Raw genomic sequence first — 22,304 nt, 5'->3', positions numbered from 1 at the left:
CCTCCTAATGCTGTGTACCCCCTTGTGCTGTGTGTACCCCCCAGTGCTGTGTACCTCCTAGTACAGTGTGTACCGCCAGTGCTGTGTACCCCCTCATGCTGTGTGTACCCCCCAGTGCTGTGTACCTCCTAGTACAGTGTGTACCCCCCAGTGCTGTGTACCTCCTAGTACAGTGTGTACCCCCTAATGCTGTGTGTATTCCCTTGTGCTGTGTGTATCCCCTAATGCTGTGTGTTCCCCCTAATGCAGTGTACCCCCTAATGCTGTGTACACCCCAGTGCTGTGTACTCCCTAGTACAGTGTGTACCCCCTAAGCACGGTGTAACCCCTCACTGCTGTCCGTGCCCCCCTAGTGCTGTCTGTACCCCCTGGGTGATGTCTACGCCCCCCCCAGTGCTGTCCGCACCACCTAATGCTGTCCATGCTGCACCCAGTGCTGTCCATGCCACGGTGAGTGCTGTCTGTGCCCCCCTTATGCTATCCATGCTCCCCAGTGCTGTGTGTCACCCCTCAGTACTGTGTACCTCCCAGTGCTCTTAACTCGCTACTGCTGTCTGTACCCTCCCACTGCTTTCTATGCCCCCCAGTCTGTGCCCTCTTGTTGATGTCTATGTTCCACCAGACCTGTCTGTCTCCCTAGTGATGCCACCTAGTGCTGTCCATGCTGCCACCCAGTGCAGTCCGTGCTGCCACCCAGTGCAGTCCGTGCTGCCACCCAGTGCAGTCCGTGCTGCCACCCAGTGCTGTCCCTGTCCCCAGTCATGTCTGTGCCACTGCCAGGGCTGTCCATGCCCCCTACTGATGTATATGCCCCAGCCCCTCCTGTGATATAAACTCCCAGTGTCTCCTGTAATTTATGCACCCCTGCCCCTCCTGTGATGTTTATGCCCCCAGCATCTCCAGACAGAGACAAACCTGGAAAAGCAGCTGTGAGAAACAAGATGATCAATATCACCAAACATCACAATTGCACCAAAGAGAAGCAGCTCCTGCCCCCACAGTAGGGGTGAGTTAATTAATTGTTTGACCAAATATAGCAGGGTTATTTTTCAGGTTGATAATGTTGTGCGGCCCCCAAAGGTTAGTACGAAATTCCAAATGGCCCCTGCCAGTAAAAAGGTTCCCCACCCCTGCAGTAAGTGATAGACATACAAAAACACATTAAAAATATAGTGTTACAGTTGTGAGGTAGCGACCACCAATGTTGTGGATGGTCGCTATGTGTTGCAGTGGAGAAGGATTCCCTGCCCTATTGAACTGAAGATGTGACTGTGGGACCTGTAGTTTCACAGGACTTGGGTTGTAATTAAGGGTTAGCTTCCCTTTAAACTATGGGCGGCGTGATGGACAGGGCTGGAGAATCACATACCTCCACCTGTGGGTGTGTCCGGTTGGGTTTAAGAGACTGTTAGTTTTAGAGACAGAAAAAAGTCTGAGTGTGCTGCACATGGAGATTGTGTGCTGCACATGGAGATTGTGTGCTGCACATGGAGATTGTGTGCTGCACATGGAGATTGTGTGCTGCACATGGAGATTGTGTGCTGGAGGTCTCAGTCTGTGTGAAGACTGAAGAGAGACTTCTGGAAATCAGTCCAAGTGAGGACTGGGGATAAAACTGCAGCCTGGCTGGAGGCTGCAGGAAGGAACCACAGTGAGTGGTGTTCGCTGGCAGGAGCCAGAGTGTGGAGACTCCACTATGGACATTTAATTGGACTGGAAGCCCACGGTATGTTATATTTTCCTTTAAGCCAGGAGAGGCTTTGTTACATTTTGTTTAGCAGTTTATGTTGAGTCTATTAAATAAACTGCTGGGTTTTATAAGAGACAGTGATACCTGTGTTGCCTAAGCTACCTAATACCGCTGCAAGCGAGTGAAACCCCCAAGTTTCGGTAAGCAACGTTATACAGTGTACAAAACACACAAGGATGCAGAGGGTTAACACGCTGTAAGTTGGGTTAAATTATACAAACCCTAGGAGTATAGTGAACAGATAAAGCCTAATTGGCTATTCCTTTGGATTTGGATGTAGATAATAACAGAGGTAACAGTAATAGGGCTGTCGAAATTTACAAGATGATGGTCGCGGTGTAAGTAAAGTGCAACGGCTGGCTGTAAATATATATATATATATATATAGTTCCGGAATTGCGACAGTGCAGACCTTCATTGGACCTGTGGGCTGACTAATAAAGTGTACATGTGCACTCAAAATTCATCGGTATAGACCTGTATGTTCCCAAATGCTGGTATCCCCATCATTGATGGGTCCATACCCAGGGACTCAACACGTGAATTTCACATATAATAGTGAGAGAATGATAGTAAAATTCTGTAGTAAATATTATATCTCATCACTATAGAAACAGGACTAAATGGTAATCTCAGCAGCCACAACTCTGCCTAATGGCTGAAATACTAATAAACGCACTGAGTAGTGGAAAATACCAAAGGCAGAAAGAGTGTGCAGGAGAGTAGAAGGCACCTTGCATTAAATTCAAAAGAGCTTGTTGCATTACCTGGTGGTATATGGGGCTGGTTCTGAAGGCAAGAGTAAACCTCCTTAAAGACTATTTTTATAAAGGAACATTTCTCCTTTCCACACCCTTGGTGACCGATTCCATGTTCTGTATGTCTTTTTGTACTGTTTTGTATTTGTTCTTTTAACCTTTACCAATAAAAACTTAATATTTTCAATCATAATTGTGCCTTATCTCCTTTCCTCCTCTTTTGATATGCCTTTCGGAGTTGGCATTACCCCCGAGGGATGCTATTGTGTTATCTCCTCGGTGTATTAATCATGGCCAAATTTATGTGTTTAATCCTTATATGATGTGTTTGCTTAATGGCGGCCGCTTGCAGTCTGACGCCGGCGCATGCGCGCTACTGTCCACCGACCCCAACGGGGAAGCGCCGCGCGTCAACGGTGCCAGCACATGCGCAGTGGCTATAGAAGCCAGTGCACATACGCAGCCCTAATGACAGCGGGCAGGTGGAGGACAGCGGGCACGCGCACCAGACTGCAGTAAGCAACTTACGTCACATTCCCATATGCTGCACTATAATATGCGCTTGCTTACTTGCTAATCACTATGCATGATATGCAAAGTTGAAGCGACCAAATGGTCATGGAAACCTATAAATTTATAAATTCCAAGTATGCCATACATAACGATTGAGACATATGGTAATTCATAACATGCATCAGGTCGTGCAATATTGAGAGAATATCCACGTCAGGAATATGAATCCATTAGAGTGGGTTCTTCACATACAAGGTGATCCTTAGAGTTGGTAGAAGTATACTGTAAACAAATACACTAATTAAAACCGATTAAAAACAATACAGGAAAACAGTGGAAGAGATCAATCAAATATAATGTACTAAATTGCATAAATGATCGTTGCTGCGCAGAGAGCCAGATGGATTAATTGGGGACTATAGAGCTAGTACACAGGCATTTTTTTAGGGGAAAGAGAGTCCAACTTATAAGAAACAAGCAAATTAATTGGTTTCATTCAATCCCATAGTTTCCAATAGTGTAATCCATTTGTATTCTTGCTGTAATAGTTTCTTATTTATATTGCCGCCTCGAATCCCTACGGACACATGTTCAATCCCCCTTACCTTAAAGGTACAGGGATCACTATCATGTTTTAATTTGAAATGTCGAGGGATCGTTTTCAATTCCTCCAAATTGGAGATGGTTTTTGAAGCGACAATGTCGCGTACGTGTTCCCTTGTCCTGACTCTTAGTTGGCGTGATATCAGCCCCATATAAAAATGTGGCCACAACCACACATCGCATAGTATATCACCTGCGTGGTGGATCAGGTGGATACTGGCGACTTTCAAATTCTTTGTCTCCCCATGATGACATAAAGGTCTTAGTCCTGCACATATTGGTGCATGCCCTACATCCACCACAGGGGTATCTAGTATATACTTTTTTAGGATTGGTTTGGTCTGGAGAACTGGCCACTGGCCAATGGCGCCAATTTGTCGCTAATTATTTCTGTGTTTTTCACAGCATCCAGTAATAAGAATAAAATGGATTATGAAGTCAGAGAAAAGTTAATTGCTTTCAAAAATGAACGCAGTGTTCAGTGATGAGCCCATATTGGTGTCTACGGAAAGCAGTGGAGAGATGCAAAATAGTATAGATCGATATAAGGAGTTGCTGTGCAAGAGAACCAGAATCTGGTGGAATAGGGCATTTTTAGAAAAATATCTGGAGAAAAACCTCATACCACGGAGACTTAAGGGCACTTTACACTCTGCGATATCGGTATCGATATCGCTAGCGATTGTACCCACCTCCGTCGGTTATGCAACACGGGCAAATCGCTGCCCATGTCGCACAACATTGCTTACATCCGTCACACGCACTTACCTGCCTAGCGACGTCGCTGTGACCAGCGAACCGCCTCCTTTCTAAGGGGGCGGTTCATTTGGCGTCATAGCGCCCAATAGTAGAGGAGGGGTGGAGTTGAGCGGGCCGAACATCCCGCCCACCTCCTTCCTTCCTCATTGCCGGTGGGACGCTGATACGGTGAGTTTCCTCGTTCCTGCGGTGTCACACATAGCGATGTGTGCTGCCGCAGGAATGACAAACAACCTCGTTACTCACCTGACAACAATATTTGGTGTTTGGACGACCTCTCCAAAACCAACAATTTTTACCACTTTTGCAATTGTTGAAGGTCGCTCGTACATGTTACACGCTGCGATGTCGCTAACGATGCCGGATGTGCTTCACAAACACCATGACCCCGACGATAAATCGTTAGTGATATCGCAGCATGTAAAGCACCCTTTATAGTGCAGGTCTTTCCAGCCTTCAAGGAGCCGGATGATTAATTTAGGAATAGGTGGGAACAGGCGGCTACCACCTGCTCTAGAGAGTTCATGGAGCTGCTAGTACAACTAAATAAACAGTCAGTGACATGGATACAGAAATTGAACAAATACAGAAAAAGCTACAGGATGGCCTATCCAGTGATGCGCTGGTAAGACTAAATTCTGAGATTGAAGATGAATCCATTAAGTGGGAAAAAGAGGTAAGCGATGTTAAAATCAAAAAGTTTCAGAGAGATACTATGGATCACAACCAAAATAACATCTATAGATGGCATAGGAGACAGCGGGGTAAATGGAAGAACGCTGGATCAAGATCAGGGTCGTTTGCTTCCTGCACGTCCAATGAAGTTCAACGAACCAAGAATCAGGGTCTGGGAGTGGCATGACCTTGCGATCCACGGACAAGAGACAGAACAACTCTAGTAAAAGCATGCCCTCGGGATCATATAGGAAGAGTCACAAGAAAAATGATACGAACAAATTACAGGTGATTAACTTATCAGAACATGTATTGACTTATAATAAAAAAAAAAGTTGTTTGAGAGGGGGCTAACCTTTGCACCCACTAATGGCTTTAATCTTTTCACAGTTATAAAAGATGTTAATCTTTTATCAAGGAAATTTATTCTTAAAAAGCTGCATTATAAAAACAGCGATGACCATACGACCATGTCAGACTCTATAATAGAAGAAGCCTGGAGAAATTTGAATTTTTTGTTGGACGAGCAGGATGGAACGACCCAAGGTAAATACCCCAGGCATTTATATCCCAGATCGGTAACATTTCCCCCGATGTCGGCATCTCCTGCGGTGGAGATCTTCACTGATCTGGTTATCCATGATCTCAAGAGGATCTCTACTGCATGACTGAGTGACAACCTTACTCAGGGAGATCGAACGGCACTTTGTGAATTACAGTCGCTCGATGACCTTGTCATCAAACCAGCCGACAAAGGGGGAAACATTGTCCTATGGCCCAAAAAGATGTATGAGAAGGAGGCACAGAAACAGTTGAGGGATAGAATCACATATATAAAATTATCCAAAAATCCTATGTCATCATATTCTGCTGAATTAGGTCTGATACTATATGGCAGGGCATTATCCCTAAAAAAAAAATAATCTATGACGGTCTAATATTTAAATACCCTAAGACACCAACCACTTACTTCATCCCTAAAATCCACAAAAATGCCACCGAACCCCCGGGCAGACCTATCGTGTCTGGGTTGGAAGGCCTTTATGACCCGGTGTGCAAATTTGTGGATTTTTGTTTGCAACCACTGGCAGAAGCTCTCCCATCATACGTCCGTGACACCACGTACGTATTAACCAGAATTAACGGGATACATTTGGAGGATGATATGTACCTCGTGACTGCAGATATAGAGTCACTCTATACTTGCATTGATCATCAGCAGGGGTTGGAGGCGGCCCGCTTTTTTCTCGTGAACAGCAACTTGGATGGTCGCACATGTGAGTTGGTCCTTGGGCTGCTTGAGTTCATCCTAACGCATATTTTTTTTTCCTTTTAAAGAGCAATTTTATCTACAGCGGAGGGGTACTGCAAAGGGGGCGGCCTGTGCGCCTTCATTTGCAAACCTCTTTCTTGGGTTTTGGGAAAGTGGTTTGCGGGGGGGCGAGGACGCGTGGGCTGTAGACCATATACCCCTCTGGCCATGATACATTGACGATATTTTATTTATTTGGCAAGGCAGTGAGGATGGGCTTAGGCAGTTCATGGGCCAACTCAATGTGAATGATTTTAACATCAGGCGGACCTATGTGTATAGCAGGGAGGTGGTGGACTTCCTGGACATCAAGATCGATATTGACAGCAACCGACAGCTACAGTCAGACTTATTCAGGAAGCCCACCGCAATCAATTCCCTGTTGCATGCAGAGTCTAGCCACCATTACGTCACTATCAAATCTATCCCAGTTGGGCAGTTTATGAGAACGAAGCGGATTTGCTCAACCCCACAGAAATTTCAAGCTGATATATTGAGAAAGAGATTTCAGTCATGAGAGTACAGCAACAGATCCATAAAGGAAGGGTATAATAGGGTGAAGAAGTTCACATGAGAAACTTTACTCCAGTCCTCCAATGGAGTATCCAAGGACAACAATAATGTCAGATTCATCACAACATATAATTCACAATGTGAAGAGGTGAAAAGAAGTTTGCAGCGCCATTGGCCAGTTCTCCAGACCGAACCAATCCTGAAAAAGTATATACTAGATTACCTCCAGATGACCTATAGGAGAAGCAAAAATCTCAAAGATATATTGGTTAGAAGCCACTACGTGGCGACTACCAATACGCCCTTTGACACAGGGTCACCGGTTAAGGGGTGTTACCCCTGTGGTGGATGTAGGGCATGCGCCAATATGTGTGTGACCTTTAGGTCATCAGGGGAGACAAAGAATTTGAAATTCGCCAGTATATCACCTGCTCCACCACACAGGTGATATACTATGCGATGTGTGCTTGTGGCCTAAGTTATATTGGGCTGACATCACGCCAACTAAGAGTCAGGACAAGGAAACACGTACGCGACATTGTAGCTGCAACAACCATCTCCAATTTGGAGGAATTGAAAACAATCCCTCGACATTTCAAATTAAAACATGATAGTGATCCCTGTACCTTTAATGTAAGGGGGATTGAACATGTGTCCAGAGGGATTCGAGGCGGCAATATAAATAAGAAACTATTACAGCAAGAATGCAAATGGATTACACTATTAGAAACTAAATCACCTACAGGATTAAATGAAACCAATTAATTTGCTTGTTTCTTATAAGTTGGACTCTCTTTCCCCTAAAAAATGCCTGTGTACTAGCTCTATAGTCCCCAATTAATCCATCTGGCTCTCTGTTTAGAGCACGGTAGCTAGTATGCCGTGCGAATGCATGATGGCACAGGCCTGGTTATATATACAATGGAATGGCCATTATTATTGAATAAAGGTTTTTATGTTCACTATATGTGTGGTGAGTGAAGGGTTAAGAACAGCTGTGTTCTGTCATGAGGAGACTGGTTAAACCAGTTTAGGCTGGTTCTGCGCACCCGTTTTTTCTAACAGCTGATTGGTCAGCTGTTAGAAAAGTGCGGGAAATTTGTAAATAAAAGCAGGGGCTCTCCATCAGCTGGCTGTCAGAATTTCTGAAGATCAAAGAAGAACAGCTGATGGGAGCCTGCTGCAAGACCGGATGAAGAGGGCGAGCGAGGACAGTGGAGAAGCCTGGCTGAGACAATGCCTGGAGGCGTCTAGGCAGCCAGCAGACGTTGGAGAAGCTGAGGATCGTGACGCCGCGGTTATCCAGCATACCAACCCAGAAGAGATGGCAGCGCTGACAGCGGATATCCCGGAAAGAAGGCGGTCCCTGCGGCGCAGCGTCCTTCCAGCGGCAGTCGGTGAGAATGAGCAAGAAGCGGAAGCCGGAGCATCCCCGCCCATCCTGGCTGCGGAGGCGCGTCATTGTTCAGCGCCGGACAGAGCAGCCACGAAGAGGAAGAGTACGTCATCTAGTCGGCGTCGCCGTAAAAGCGCGGCACCGGCCCAGGGATTTGAAATTCCTGGTGGCAGCGGGAGATCATAGGGGAAGATCGTTCCTGAGGCCAGAAGAGCGACGGGGGCCCCCTGGTCCGAGTCCCCGTCTGAAGAGGAGGAGGTGCTTTGCCGAGGCCAGAGGCAGGAGCCTGAGGCGCGAAGCTGCTGGAGACCAGGGACGTCCACAGGAGGGCCGAGAACTGCAGAGCAGAGGACAGGGTGAGAGTTTCAATGTCCCTCTGTCTGTCTCGTGTGCCAGCCCTCTTCCTTTTAGTATAGAAGCTGTAGTGAAGAAAGTGTTATGTGAAATGTTAGCAGGGGGGCGGTGGCTAGGGAGAGTAGTGCAGGTCTTAGTGGTTGTCAGGAGTCCATGTCTCTGCATGGTTTTTTATTTAAGGAGGCTTTGACATGTGACATGTCCCCCCTGGGATTTCATTTGCCGCAGCCAGTTAGGGATAAGATTTACGAGGGGGATTATGTTGATTTGTTTTCTCTGCTTCCGTCTAGTAGAGAGAATGTTAAAAAGGATGAGAAGACGGATTTAGATGATAAGAAAAAGGCCGCCTTTAAATCATTCAATAACTGGCTGCAGGCATTTTGCATTTTTTCTTCTGTCTTGGGTGAAAAGAATCCGGCAGTTTGTTCGGGTCTTTTTCAGCACCTGGAGAACATATTAGAGGCATATCGCAGTTTTGGTGGCATTGCATGGCTGAATTATGATGAGAGTTTTCGTCAAAAATTAGCCATCCTCCGGAATATGCAATGGGGCCAAAAAGACGTCGGTCTATGGCTAAACCTTATGCTTCCTCAGAGGACTAATTTTAACAGATTTTCTCAAAATAATCCTATGGTTAAAAAAGGTTTCTGCTTTGCATTTAATGAGTCGTCATGTAAATTTACATCCAATTGCAGATTTCGACATGAGTGCTCCTTTTGTGGCGGCAATCATGCCATCTTCAAATGTTTCAAAAAACAGAACCAGAGTACACAGCAACAACACAACACTAAGGAGTCCATATTTAAAGGCGGTGACACCAGTGATAGTACAAAACATGCTGGGTTGGTTAGATCGCTATCCAGTCAGACAGAATGCTTAGTTAATTTTGGATGGATTTGTGAACGGGTTTTTTGTTCCTGAGTTTAAAGGGTCAGGGTGCATTTGGGTGGAGAATCTTCTTTCAGTAAATGAATTTGAGTCAGTGGTAGCTTCCAAAGTGCTAAAAGAGATTCAATTAGGTAGGGTAGCTGGTCCTTTTGTTAGTCCCCCGTTCAAGAATTTTCGGCTTTCGTCACTCGGGATAGTCCCTAAGAAGGAGAAGGGTAGTTTCCGTCTATTCCATCATTTATCGTTTCCAAGATATGGTTCTTAAATGTTGAGATTGAGCCGGATATAGTCTCGGTTAAATATTCCTCATTTGATCAAGCTGTGGATTTGTTAAGGGAAGCAGGTAGAGGGGCTTTAATGGCAAAATCAGATATACAGTCAGCATTCAGGCTTTTACCAGTGAATCCTTCGGGTTTCAATTCTCTGGGTTTTCAGTTTAGGGGGCACTATTTTTTTGACAAATGCCTCCCGATGGGTTTTTCTTTGTCTTGTTTTTATTTTGAATCTTTTTCATCATTTTTACATTGGGTTGTTGAGGTTGAGGGAGGTAAGGGAAAATTCTGCATTATTTAGATGATTTTTTATTTCTTGGTAAGGCGGAGTCTGAGGATTGTTTAAAGTTGTTAGTTAAGTTTCGTGAGTTGATGTGTTTGTTTGGTGTTCCTATAGCGGAAGAGAAGACGACTTTGCCCTGTCGGTGTTTGGAGTTTTTAGGCATCACTATTGATTCTGATAGGATGGAGTGTAGGTTGCCTCAGGATAAAGTTGCTAGGTTGGAAGCGGAGCTTTTGAGCTTGATTGTCAGAAAAAAAGACTACTTTGAAGAATCTGTAATCATTGCTTGGGCTTTTGAATTTTAGTTTGCAGATTTTTCCAATAGGTAGGGTATTTTCCATTTTCCGTTTTTTCTAACAGCTGATTGGTCAGCTGTTAGAAAAGTGCGGGAAATTTGTAAATAAAAGCAGGGGCTCTCCATCAGCTGGCTGTCAGAATTTCTGAAGATCAAAGAAGAACACCCACCCGCCATCCCTGGAGAAAGAACTTCTCGTGGAGGATCGCACTCGTCGTGGCATTTGTTAGAGGGAAAAGTCGTCAGCTTTGCTGGCGGACTAGTTTATGGACTGTGGTGATGAAATGGTTAATAAAGATTTGGTTATTTATTGGTAATTTTAATATGCTATTTAACCCTTAATAAATGTCACGGCCATTTAATGCCATCAAAATTATTCAGAGTGTCACGTCTATTTATTTTATATAGGCCTTGTGTTATCATGCGCAGCAATGATCATTTATGCAATTTAGTACATTATCTTTGATCTCTTCCACCGTTTTCCTGTATTGTTTTTAATCGGTTTTAATTTGTGTATTTGTTTACAGTATACTTCTACCAACCCTAAGGATCACCTTGTATGTGAAGAACCCACTCTAATGGATTCATATTCCTGACGTGGATATTCTCTGCATATTGCACGACTTGATGCATGTTATGAATTACCATATGTCTCAATCGTTATGTATGGCATATGTCGCGGGCGGAGGTGGGGACGCCGCGCTCTCCCACTGCTCGGGTCCGGCTGCCGCTGCTGCTGCGGCCTGCTGCTGCTCGGTGGCTCGAGCGATGGGCCGGATCCCGGGGACTCGAGCGGCGCTCCTCGCCCGTGAGTGAATGGGGATTGGTTTTTGGGATTGTTTATTGTCCGTGACGCCACCCACAGTTGTGGTGATTGTGTGGACACCACCGCTGCTCTGTATGGGGATCCCGGGAGCGGTGACAGGGAGCAGCAAAGTTGTTGGTTCTCCCCTCCGTGGGTAGGGGGTGGTTGTCCCGGGGCCCAGTGATGAGATGGGGGATGAGGGATGGCGGGGCCGGTGCAGGGCTTGGTGGGGTGCAGGGATGCGGGGCAGCGCTGTGCCTCACGGCACTGTGGTACTCACTCAGCCTGAGACGGGGACACAGTTCTCGGTAAAACACACGGCTGGAAAGACGGTTCCCACGGACGGCTGCTGTTGCTTTTCCCCGGTAGTTGACGATGACGGTCCCTTTTCCTGCACGTAAGTCTATATTGGTAGCGATGGGTTCCCACCGGAAAACCCACTCCCTGGCTTGGATATGGGCCGGAGGAGCCCCACTTTACCCGCAGGCGCTGGCCCTGAGAAACTGGTGCCTTGGCGGTGGCGGTGTCTCTCTCCTACGGTTGGACTGTTGCCTTCAATCGGGACTTAGTTGTTGGGAGACCCGGAGGTCCCCTTCACTGACGGATTTGGCAAATTCACGGCGACTCCTAGCCTTGCCGGGATCCGAAAGGCCCCTGCCAATGTTGCTGGCTTCTCTTCGTATACCATTCTGGTACCGCCGGGCCACCACCCGTCCACGGTCCTTTCGACAACCTCCGATCAGCCTCTCCTGCAGACGGTCACCGCCGTCTGCTGACCTTGCTGTCTCAGTCCGGGGCACGCACCCGGACCAACTTCAGGCTTCCTCAACTGTCACTTTCTCTTCCAGTTTTACTCCTCTCTCTTGCTCCTCTACCACTTCACTCTCACTTCAAACTCTGACTAAACTGATCTGACTGGTTCTCCCGCCTCCAGGGTTGTGAACTCCTCGGTGGGCGGAGCCAACCACCTGGCCCACCCCCTGGTGTGGACATCAGCCCCTGGAGGAAGGCAACAAGGATTTTTGGTTTAGCTTCGGTGTACCTATCCGGGGTGTAGGGTGTGGTGGTGTCATGACCTGTGACCCCTGGCTTGCCCAGGGCATCACACATACTTGGAATTTATAAATTTATAGGTGTCCAAGACCATTTGGTCGCTTCAACTTTGCATATCATGCACAGTGATTAGCAAGTAAGCAAGCGCATATCATAGTGCAGCATATGGGAATGTGACGTAAGTTGCTTAATGCAGTCTGGTGCGCGTGCCCACTGTCCTCCACCTGCCCGCTGGGTCACGCCGCTGTCATTAGGGCTGTGTATAAGCCCTGGCTTCTATAGCCACTGTGCATGCGCTGGCAACTCTGAAGAGCGGTGCTTCCCCGTTGCGGTCGGTGGACAGACTGCAAGCGGTGGCCATTAGGCGAACACATCATACAAGGAGAGGGAAAATTGATCTGCAATAGCCCCCTGAGGAAGCGTTTTATGCGAAATGTACATAGGGGCGGAAGTGGATGCACTGCTGACCCACCAACTCTAACATGGGTAACAAAGAAATATGATGTTTATATCTGATACTGGGTATTTACTATTTTAGCAAAGCCTGTTAGCAATGACAGATATCATATTCCTTATAAATATATATATTTATAAATATATATATATATATATATATATATATATATATATATATATGAAAGAGGTAAGAGTCCCGGTGCACCACCTACTCCGTGTGTTACTACACGTTCAGCTACTTGAGCCCTACTGAGCCATGGAGGGGATCATGGTGCAGACTTGCGGTGAAGACCAAGATAAATCCAAAGGAGAAAGAAAGTCGCACTTCAGATGATCACCATATAACTCCGACTTTATTGCAGGGGAAACATGAGGGTACAAGCGGTGGGGAGGGTGAGACAAGCCATACAACGCCGGACGACGGCGTGCCGTTTCGCTAGAACTTAGCTTCCATGGGTCCAGTGCAAACTGCCATGCAGCACCGCCCTTTTAACACAAATGGTGCGGGTACTGCATTAGCAGAGTGATTTAAAATGCAAATGCAAGTATACAATTAGTAGCTGCAAAAAACAGGTGAAGACTTCAAGGGTATTAACATATCACAGTCTAATACACATATCTCTCAAAATACAATAATATACAAAAGGCGGACAGAATCACAATCCCTACAAGAACAGAACAAAATTCTGATGTACAGTACAGCGAGCACAAAAACAGTAGAAATTATTTTAAATTTGTGAAAAAAAAAAAAAAAATTTCAGAGACAGTGTATGCAATAATGTTAAAATGCAAAACAGTAGCTATTAATCAACGCCATGATCAGATAGTGCTAGCAAAACAAGGGTGTCACAGTCAGGATGTCATATAGTCGACATGCCAAAAAAAAAAAAAGGTCTTTCAAGAAAAACTGACAAGTTGTTTCTGTCATTCAAACCTAGCGGTCCCATTGCGTTTAGATCTAGAATCAATCTGGATTCTTTTTGTAACAGCGTGCGGTGCGTGTCGCCGCCTCTGCTGCTAGGATTGACTTTAAACAGACCAGCAAAAGAACAGGACAGGACTGCGATGGCGACGAATGATCGTGATAGACCTCGCAAATTTTTTTTTAAAAAAAATACCAGGAAAAATGCCGCATAATGCCGCCGGGGATAGATGCACCTTCAATTTCAAATACAATTCTGTTTGACATTGTGAGATCCAGCATAAAGAGACACTGGCATTTGTTGAAAAACGATAAAGACCTTAGAGCCCTGGTTAAAGAGGGTCCCTTGGTATCTTACAGAAGAGGCCATAATTTAGTCGACCTTTTGGTAAAAAATAGATTCGTGCCCACAAAGGAAAAGACATGGTTAGACAAGAAAAAAATTAAGGGTAATTTTAGATGTGGGAATTGTCCTTTCGGTTCGGCCCATAAAACGGGGGATGTAATAAGTGGGGTGTGAGTACCTCAGGGTTAATGATTTCATATCGTGCAAGTCCACTTATATAGTGTATGCATTATTCTGCCCCTGCAATTTTTATTACATTGGAAAAACTATCCGGCCCCTTTACGTCCGTTTTAGGGAACATTGCAAATCCTTAATATCAGGGATAGGTTCAGCAAGACTTATTAAACACATGCAGGAATGCCATAATAGTAATTCCAATCTACTTTCTTTTGCTGGTCTGTTTAAAGTCAATCCTAGCAGCAGAGGCGGCGACACGCACCGCACGCTGTTACAAAAAGAATCCAGATTGATTCTGGATCTAAACGCAATGGGACCGCTAGGTTTGAATGACAGAAACGACTTGTCAGTTTTTCTTTAAAGACCTTTTTTTTTTTTTTTTGGCATGTCGACTATATGACATCCTGACTGTGACACCCTTGTTTTGCTAGCACTATCTGATCATGGCATTGATTAATAGCTACTGTTTTGCATTTTAACATTATTGCATACATTGTCTCTGAAATTTTTTTTTTTTTTTCACTAATTTAAAATAATTTCTACTGTTTTTGTGCTCGCTGTACTGTACATCAGAATTTTGTTCTGTTCTTGTAGGGATTGTGATTCTGTCCGCCTTTTGTATATTATTGTATTTTGAGAGATATGTGTATTAGACTGTGATATGTTAATACCCTTGAAGTCTTCACCTGTTTTTTGCAGCTACTAATTGTATACTTGCATTTGCATTTTAAATCACTCTGCTAATGCAGTACCCACACAATTTGTGTTAAAAGGGCGGTGCTGCATGGCAGTTTGCACTGGACCCATGGAAGCTAAGTTCTAGCGAAACGGCACGCCGTCGTCCGGCGTTGTATGGCTTGTCTCACCCTCCCCACCGCTTGTACCCTCATGTTTCCCCTGCAATAAAGACTGAGTGATATGGTGAGCATCTGGAGTGCGACTTTCTTTCTCCTTTGGATATATATATATATATATATACTAGAAGGTGGCCCGATTCTAACGCATCGGGTAGTCTAGAATGTGTATGTTTGTTAGCAGATTGAATAATAATGTAATAAATTGTTTGGATGGGTTAGTTTTAATTTAGTATTCTTAAAATAGTTTATTGGTTTAAGAATGACAAATAGAACAAACAATTTTATTTTCAATAATTTATTAGATAATGAATTGGTTTCAAACTATCAATACATATATTTCATATACTATAAATGGTTACAATTTTTTTTGTATGAGAGGAAAATGAAAGGATGGGAGGGGTAAGAATATTTTATTAGGGAAGAAAGCAGGGGAACAATGAGGTAAGTGGGTACTATGGAAAGAGGTTGTGGAAACATTCCTGGTTATTTAGTTCATGTTAAATATTTTTATGATCGGTGATTAATATGAACAGTTTTAATAGATGAGTCTAATGTTTAATGATGTCCATGGCTTGTAATGAAAGAAGGTTATGAACAGTGTAAAGTTAATTAAAAATATTTTTATACACCACATTTTGTGTAAAGATCTTTTCACTCTCTTTAAGTAACTTTCCTTGTAAAGGTGTGTCAAGAACTTGTACTTTGACGTTGCATCTCATTGTCACTCTTGAAAACGCAACGTACAGTTGTCCATGGCCAAAAACTGGTTCAGGTAGATATATGCCAACACGGTGTAGAGTTTGGCCTTGTGACTTGTTTATTGTCATGGCAAATGCAGGTTTTAGGGGAAACTGACGACGGCGAAGTTTAAATGGAAGGCGAGTGTCTGAAGGACATATATCAATACGTGGAATTAACACTTCCTTTTCTTTAGCTGATCCAGTGATGACTCTTGCTTGAATAAGGTGTGAATACATTCCAGTCACAATAAGGCGCGTTCCATTACATAGTCCTTGTTTGGTATTTAGATTCCGGAGCAACATAACAATGGTTCCAATTTTAAGTTGAAGTATGTGGGATGGCATTCCTGATGGTGTTACACTGTTTAAAAATTCAACGGGATAATGTTCACGTTCATCTTCATTATCTACATCGATTGAATCATCACTTTTGTACAACTTATATTCACCTGGCATGCGATCCATTACACGGGAATTTAGTAGAGTAACGTCTTCATTTTTGGCACAGAGAATTGCATAGGAAGAGGCTTTGTTAACATTGTTTTTGTCGTTAATATCAATGTTCAAACGTTGTCCAAAAACCTCAGTTACAATGCAGTCTTTACATAACATGTCTTCAGGTATTTCTATAATGTCTTCTCCAAGGTTATATTGATTGGTAAGTTCACCGTTACCAAGTTTCAGAAGCCATTTGCTGTAATCTGGATCAGTAGATCGCATGTTGTTAATTAGTTGGAGTTTGGTAAAGTTTTTCCAAAGTTCTGACATTTTTAAGCTGGACTCAATAATATCTGTTCTTGTTCCACTTGGTATAACTGGAAGGCATTGTCGAAAATCTCCCCCAATAACAAACACTTTTCCACCAAATGGAATTACATTTTTTTCTGCTACCTTTGTGGTCATTACTTCACGTAGAAGTCTGTCAATTAAGGTCAAAGCATATTTGGAGGCCATAGTGCATTCGTCAATTATTAAAAGACTTGCATTTTGTAAAAGTTTTCCTGCTACTGTATCTTGTTTGATTCGTGAAACGGATATTTCATTGACTGGAACTGGGATGCCAAATAGTGAATGCATAGTGCGACCTTCGTTTAATAGATTTGCTGCAATACCTGTTGTAGCAGATGTCAACACTTTTTTTCCCAACCCTCTAACGTGATGTATTAAAACATCATAAAGGTATGTTTTGCCGCTTCCTCCAGGACCGTCAATAAAGAAACATTTAGGGTTCGCATTTCCTTGGTTAAGAATAGCACTTAAAATGGTGTCATATGCAATTTGTTGTTGTTCATTTAAGGAGATTCTCAGCTCTGTTGCTAACAATAATTCTGAAGATTCATTATACTGCGGAGCTTGTGGAAGTTGTATTTCAGGGTGTGGCAAATTAAAGTCAGCATACGTTTTTCCATGTAGTAATAAAATATTTTGGACATCTTGCATGGCGTAAGCTTCACATTTGCAACAATGACCAGTTTGGTTGTGAAGATGTAAGCAGTAATCTTCAATTAGATTTTCTTTGAAAAGTGTCCAAAGTTGATCAGGGTTTGTAGGGGGGCCAAACACGCAAATGTAGGCAAACAATTCACGAAGTTGCTTAGGCATATGTAGGGTTACTGCGTCTTGTAAAGTAAGTTTCCAAACTGTATCATCAAATAGAAGTCCCAAAGCCAAAGCTGCAGCTTTAAATGTATCATGTAATACTCCATGAACGGTTTTTAAATGGTTATAACTTGTAGCTCCTCTGACATGCAGTAGTAAGAGGCGAAGGCAATATCTTTCTTGATCTTTGAGACTAACAGTATACATGCGTCCAATTATTGTGCTTACTCCACGTAGTCTTGGATTCCAAGTTTTTTTCCAAACATAATGCTCTGGAATCTCTCGATACAAATATTGCCTTGCATTTTTATCTCGTTGGTTTAGCAAAAACCATTCTAGTAATGTTGAGGTTGTGGTTAAAGTTTTGGACACATCTTCGACTTGAGCATCTTCAAAAAAATAAAGTTGTTGTTGATGTGGTAAATGAATAGCTAATCGTATAATGGCATGGGACTGTGAATGCATTGGAAAGGCAAATATTCGCCACGCAGCTTCGGGAGCACTGACATATCTTGAGTCTACAAAAGTTGAAGATTCATCATGGTTCAGAGTTTTCTGTTGGATTTCGACATTAGCTTTGTCATGGCCTTTGTAGATATACTTAAAAAGATATTTAACACTTTTGATTGAACCACAGATTTCCACGTTGATGTGACAGTTGTAGCGTTTTAGTAGGTATGGATTGTATGGAACTATCCATGAGTTATTGATATGTTTATTTTTGTGAACAATGTTCTCAATATCTTGTCGTCGGTATGATGGGTAGCCATCTAAATCTTTAACAGTGTGCTGTTTTAAGTCCTTTGGAAATTTTTTAGTACATTTTCCATTTTGCATGCATGGACTTGCTGGATTAAGAACTCCACATGGACCATGAACCATATGAGACACTACAATGTCATAGAGCTCTGGATATTGTTGTTGGTTAGGAATCTCAGCCCATACTATGTTGTCGATGTCTTCCTCAGTGTGAATCTTAGAATTGGTGTCTAAGATAAGGAGAATATGTGCATGTGGTAGACCTCTTTTTTGAAACTCGATGACATGAACCATTGCTATGACTGTTCCAAACAGGCCATTTTTGATGTCTTGTAAAAGGCTTTTTAGTTTTAGCCGAAATATGCGTGCAACTAAGTCAGGCCTATGTTCTACGTGTTGCCATGGTTCCAGATGCTCGGTGATTTCAACCCATTTGGGATTACAGGTCATGGTAACAAAAATGTCTGGTTTTCCATACTTAGTGACTATTGCCATTGCATCTTGATAACGTTGTTGCATGTTGCGGGGGCTTCCTTCAAATGACGAAGGTAGAATAACTGTTTTGCCAATAGGTATTCCCTTTTCAATTGATTTTTGTTGCAAATGTTCTTGAAGAACACAGTAGTCTTCTACTTTGAGGATTTTTTGATTTTGTCTTATGTAATTCAGGCGATTAGCTTCTATTTTAACATATGCATCTACTAAGTACTGTTGTGTTAGTTTTCCACCGTTTAAAATTGGATTAAAGTGATTGCGGACAGAGAGTTGAAAACTGTAGTATTGCAGTTGTGTTATTCTTCTAGTAGTACCTTGTTGTTGTAGGTTTTCATGCCAGCCTTGATCACCTCTTGGAAAGAAAAGCGGATATAGAAGAGCATCAAGGTTGCTGTGCAAAATGCTAATCCGCTGTGTTTTAGGAAGTAAAGGGTTGTTTTTGTCTGGGTGAAGATGAACTAATATATCCCTGTTAAAAGGAGGCTCTCCATCATCATTTTGGAAAACTACTGCGACCTCACTAATGCGTGGTTTGTTGTATCGCCGTGGATCTTGTCCACGTTCTTGTTTAATGGCCATGACAATAGAAGGCATTGAAGTTCCATATGTGATAGCCTTCTGTTCTTCTTCGGCTTCTACGTCTTTTAGCATGCGATATGCAGCTGCAAATGGATTGATTTGTTGTAAAAGTTGTGCAATTTGATGCATCATTTCAGTATTACACTTTTTGTTTTCGTGAACAGTCAGCCGTTGTTCTGTTGCTTCATTTGGATCCAAAATGTATAATTGAGCATATTTTGGAGTTTGGCCCATTTCTGGATGAAGTGTCCCTGTGCGGTGGTAAATTTGACCATGAATTTTAAAACAATACGGGCCAAATCCTGGCGGCGGTGCAATATTGGCTCCAAATGAAGCAAATGCATGTGAACTGTTGATGCTTCGGATATTGTCCATAAAATTTTTACTGTGTGGATGACTTCCTTTCATCAATTGCTCTAACAGATCTGAGTATTGAGGTATGGGCAACTGAATTTTCCCTTTTTGGCAGCATTGAGTGAACAGATTGTCTGCTGGTTTTTCATCGGTAAAATTGTGCGAGTTGCATTTGGAGCAGAGTGAATTCATCTTTCCACAGTAATGCTGAATAATTGTATTTTCATTATGTGTTCTGCTGGCTGTAAAAAGTTGAATATTGTGTTGAGTTTGGCTGAGATGGTAGATCATTCTTTTGTGATGAATTAGGCGATCATGTTGTTGTCTTTTTAGTTTGGAAGATGGGGATTCCTGTCTCCGTTGTTGGCTGTGGGCTTCTGCATCCTGAGCTTGTCTTGCAGCAGTTTGTTGTGGTGTCTCTTGTTTTCTACGTTGTGTGTGAGCTGTGGCATCTTGTGCTTGTCTGTCCACAGTTTGTTGAAGTGTCTCTTGTTTTCTACGTTGTGTGTGAGCTGTAGCATCCTGAGCTTGTCTGTCCACAGTTTGTTGAAGAGTCTCTTTTTTTTCTACGTTGTGTGTGAGCTGTAGCATCTTGTGCTTGTCTGTCCACAGTTTGTTGAAGAGTCTCATGTTTTCTACGTTGTGTGTGAGCTGTGGCATCTTTTGCTTGTCTGTCCACAGTTTGTTGAAGAGTCTCTTGTTTTCTACGTTGTGTGTGAGCTGTGGCATCTTGTGCTTGTCTGTCCATAGTTTGTTGAAGAGTCTCTTGTTTTCTAAGTTGTGTGTGAGCTGTGGCATCTTGTGCTTTTCTGTCCACAGTTTGTTGAAGAGTCTCTTTTTTTCGACGTTGTGTGTGAGCTTGAGCATCGTGGGCTTGTCTATCGGAAATTTGTTTAGGTGAGGCTTTGTGTCGACATAGTCTTTGAGAATTAGCTTCTCTGGCTTGTCTTTCAGTAGTTTGTTGAAGTGTCTCGATGTTGCGACGTTGTTGTCGCATTGATGCTGCTGCTATTTTTCTATCATGTTCGCTGGTGTATTTTCGCTTACGCCCCCTTGTAAGACAGAGCTCGTCAAGTATTCTTGAGTGAAGCTGTAAAAGGCAGACAGATAGACGAAATAATACAGTTAGACTGTTGAGTGAAGTAAAGGATTTTTTTGTTAGAGTACTGTGCATGAGAGAAGGTGTTGAGTTGACTTGTGAGAGCTATGTTGCACTGTGTTACTGAGCAGGTCTTTACAAATGTTGCTGAAAGTATGTTACTACATGGTTTACATTATGTGTGTGTTCCACGTGGAAAAACTGTAGGAGTGTGGGAGTGTTTATCGTTGTGTTGTGACCTTCTTTGTGGGCTACGATACAGCAAGGTATGTGATGGGTAGAAATCTGGATAGTTTTTTGCGTTGTTAGTTGCCTCCATTTGTAATGTAAGGCAGTTGATGTGACAGTACTTGTCCCGTTGCTAAGGGGGCGTTGGCTTATAGAGAATGCATTGGGGCATTAATTTATCTGCGCAGGCAGATGCAAACTGGAACCAATGGAGGCAAGACATGTTAGTGAGGTGGGATGATTTTGGTAGTTACTATGTGTATTTTGTGTGTGTCCATTCTCTTCTTCTTCTGACTTACCTCTTCATTTCTAATTTCTTGTGGTGTCTCCTGTTGTGTTGGAAGTGCGGGAGGTGATACTTCCAAGGCTTGTCTGTTGTCCTTTTTTTGAAGATTATCTTGGTGTAGCTGTTGTGTGTGAGCCGTACCCTCGTGGGTTATTGTGCAGGCAGTTTGTTTACGTGTGTCTTGTTCTGGAGGCTGTGTGCTAGCGTTGGCATCACATCGTTGTCTGTTGACCTCTTGTTCTATTTGCCTTTGTTTTTGACGTTGTAGTTGCCTTCTTTTTGCTGCAGCTGCTTTTCGTTCCTGGTCGGTGGTGTACTTGCGCTTCGGCCCCATTATAAGGCAATCAGTGTAAATCGTGCTAGACGTAATCTGAAAAAGACACGAAAATTGCAAGACATGGCAAATGATATGGTAGACTACAGGCAAGAAGTATGTATTCAGCAGCATGTTAGTTTTTTTTTTTTTTATAGGATTTTGAGAAAGGTATGTAGCAGTGGTTATGAGGTAAAGTCTTGAATAATGATGGTTCATTTATTGCTTGTTGGTGTTCCGCTGTGCAGCACGCATCAGCGTGTTTGACAGCGGAAGATCATCGATCTGAATGGGCATGGAACCGGCATATACTGGTAACTATGGTAAACGATCAGGTAAGTATGCAAAGCGCAAAACTCTAGAAGTGTGGGAGTGTTTATCATTGTGTAGTGAGCTTCCTTTGGGGGCTACGATACAGCAAGGCATGAGATGGGTTGAAATCTCGTTACTTTTTAGAGGTGTTAATTGCTTCCATTTGTAATATAAGGCAGTTGATGTGACAGTACTTGTCCCATTGCTAAGAGGGCGTTGGCTTATAGAGAATGCATTGGGGCATTAATTTATCTGCGCAGGCAGATGCAAACTGGAGCCAATGGAGGCAAGACATGTTAGTGAGGGGGGATGATTTTGGTAGTTACTATGTGTATTTTGTGTGTGTCCATTCTCTTCTTCTTCTGACTTACCTCTTCATTTCTAATTTCTTGTGGTGTCTCCTGTTGTGGTGGAAGTGCGGGAGGTGATACTTCCAAGGCTTGTCTGTTGTCCTTTTTTTGAAGATTATCTTGGTGTAGCTGTTGTGTGTGAGCCGTACCCTCGTGGGTTATTGTGCAGGCAGTTTGTTTACGTGTGTCTTGTTCTGGAGGCT

General features: G+C 43.3%; 1 protein-coding gene across 1 annotated transcript in view; it reads right to left on the bottom strand.

Annotated features, from left to right (window-relative positions):
* Positions 1–19,705, bottom strand: part of LOC142275021 (uncharacterized) — a 28,584-nt gene extending 8,879 nt beyond the window's left edge. Inside the window, exon 1 of the mRNA XM_075332579.1 lies at positions 15,689–19,705. Coding sequence (XP_075188694.1) covers positions 15,689–19,705 — 4,017 coding nt within the window. The remainder of the gene's footprint in view (positions 1–15,688) is intronic.
* Positions 19,706–22,304: the final 2,599 nt, after the last annotated feature.

The sequence above is a fragment of the Anomaloglossus baeobatrachus genome, unplaced genomic scaffold (assembly GCF_048569485.1).
Source record: "Anomaloglossus baeobatrachus isolate aAnoBae1 unplaced genomic scaffold, aAnoBae1.hap1 Scaffold_383, whole genome shotgun sequence".
Classification (NCBI taxonomy): domain Eukaryota; kingdom Metazoa; phylum Chordata; class Amphibia; order Anura; family Aromobatidae; genus Anomaloglossus; species Anomaloglossus baeobatrachus.
Note: the sequence above shows the minus strand (reverse complement) of the source record. Positions and strands in the feature narration are given on the sequence as shown.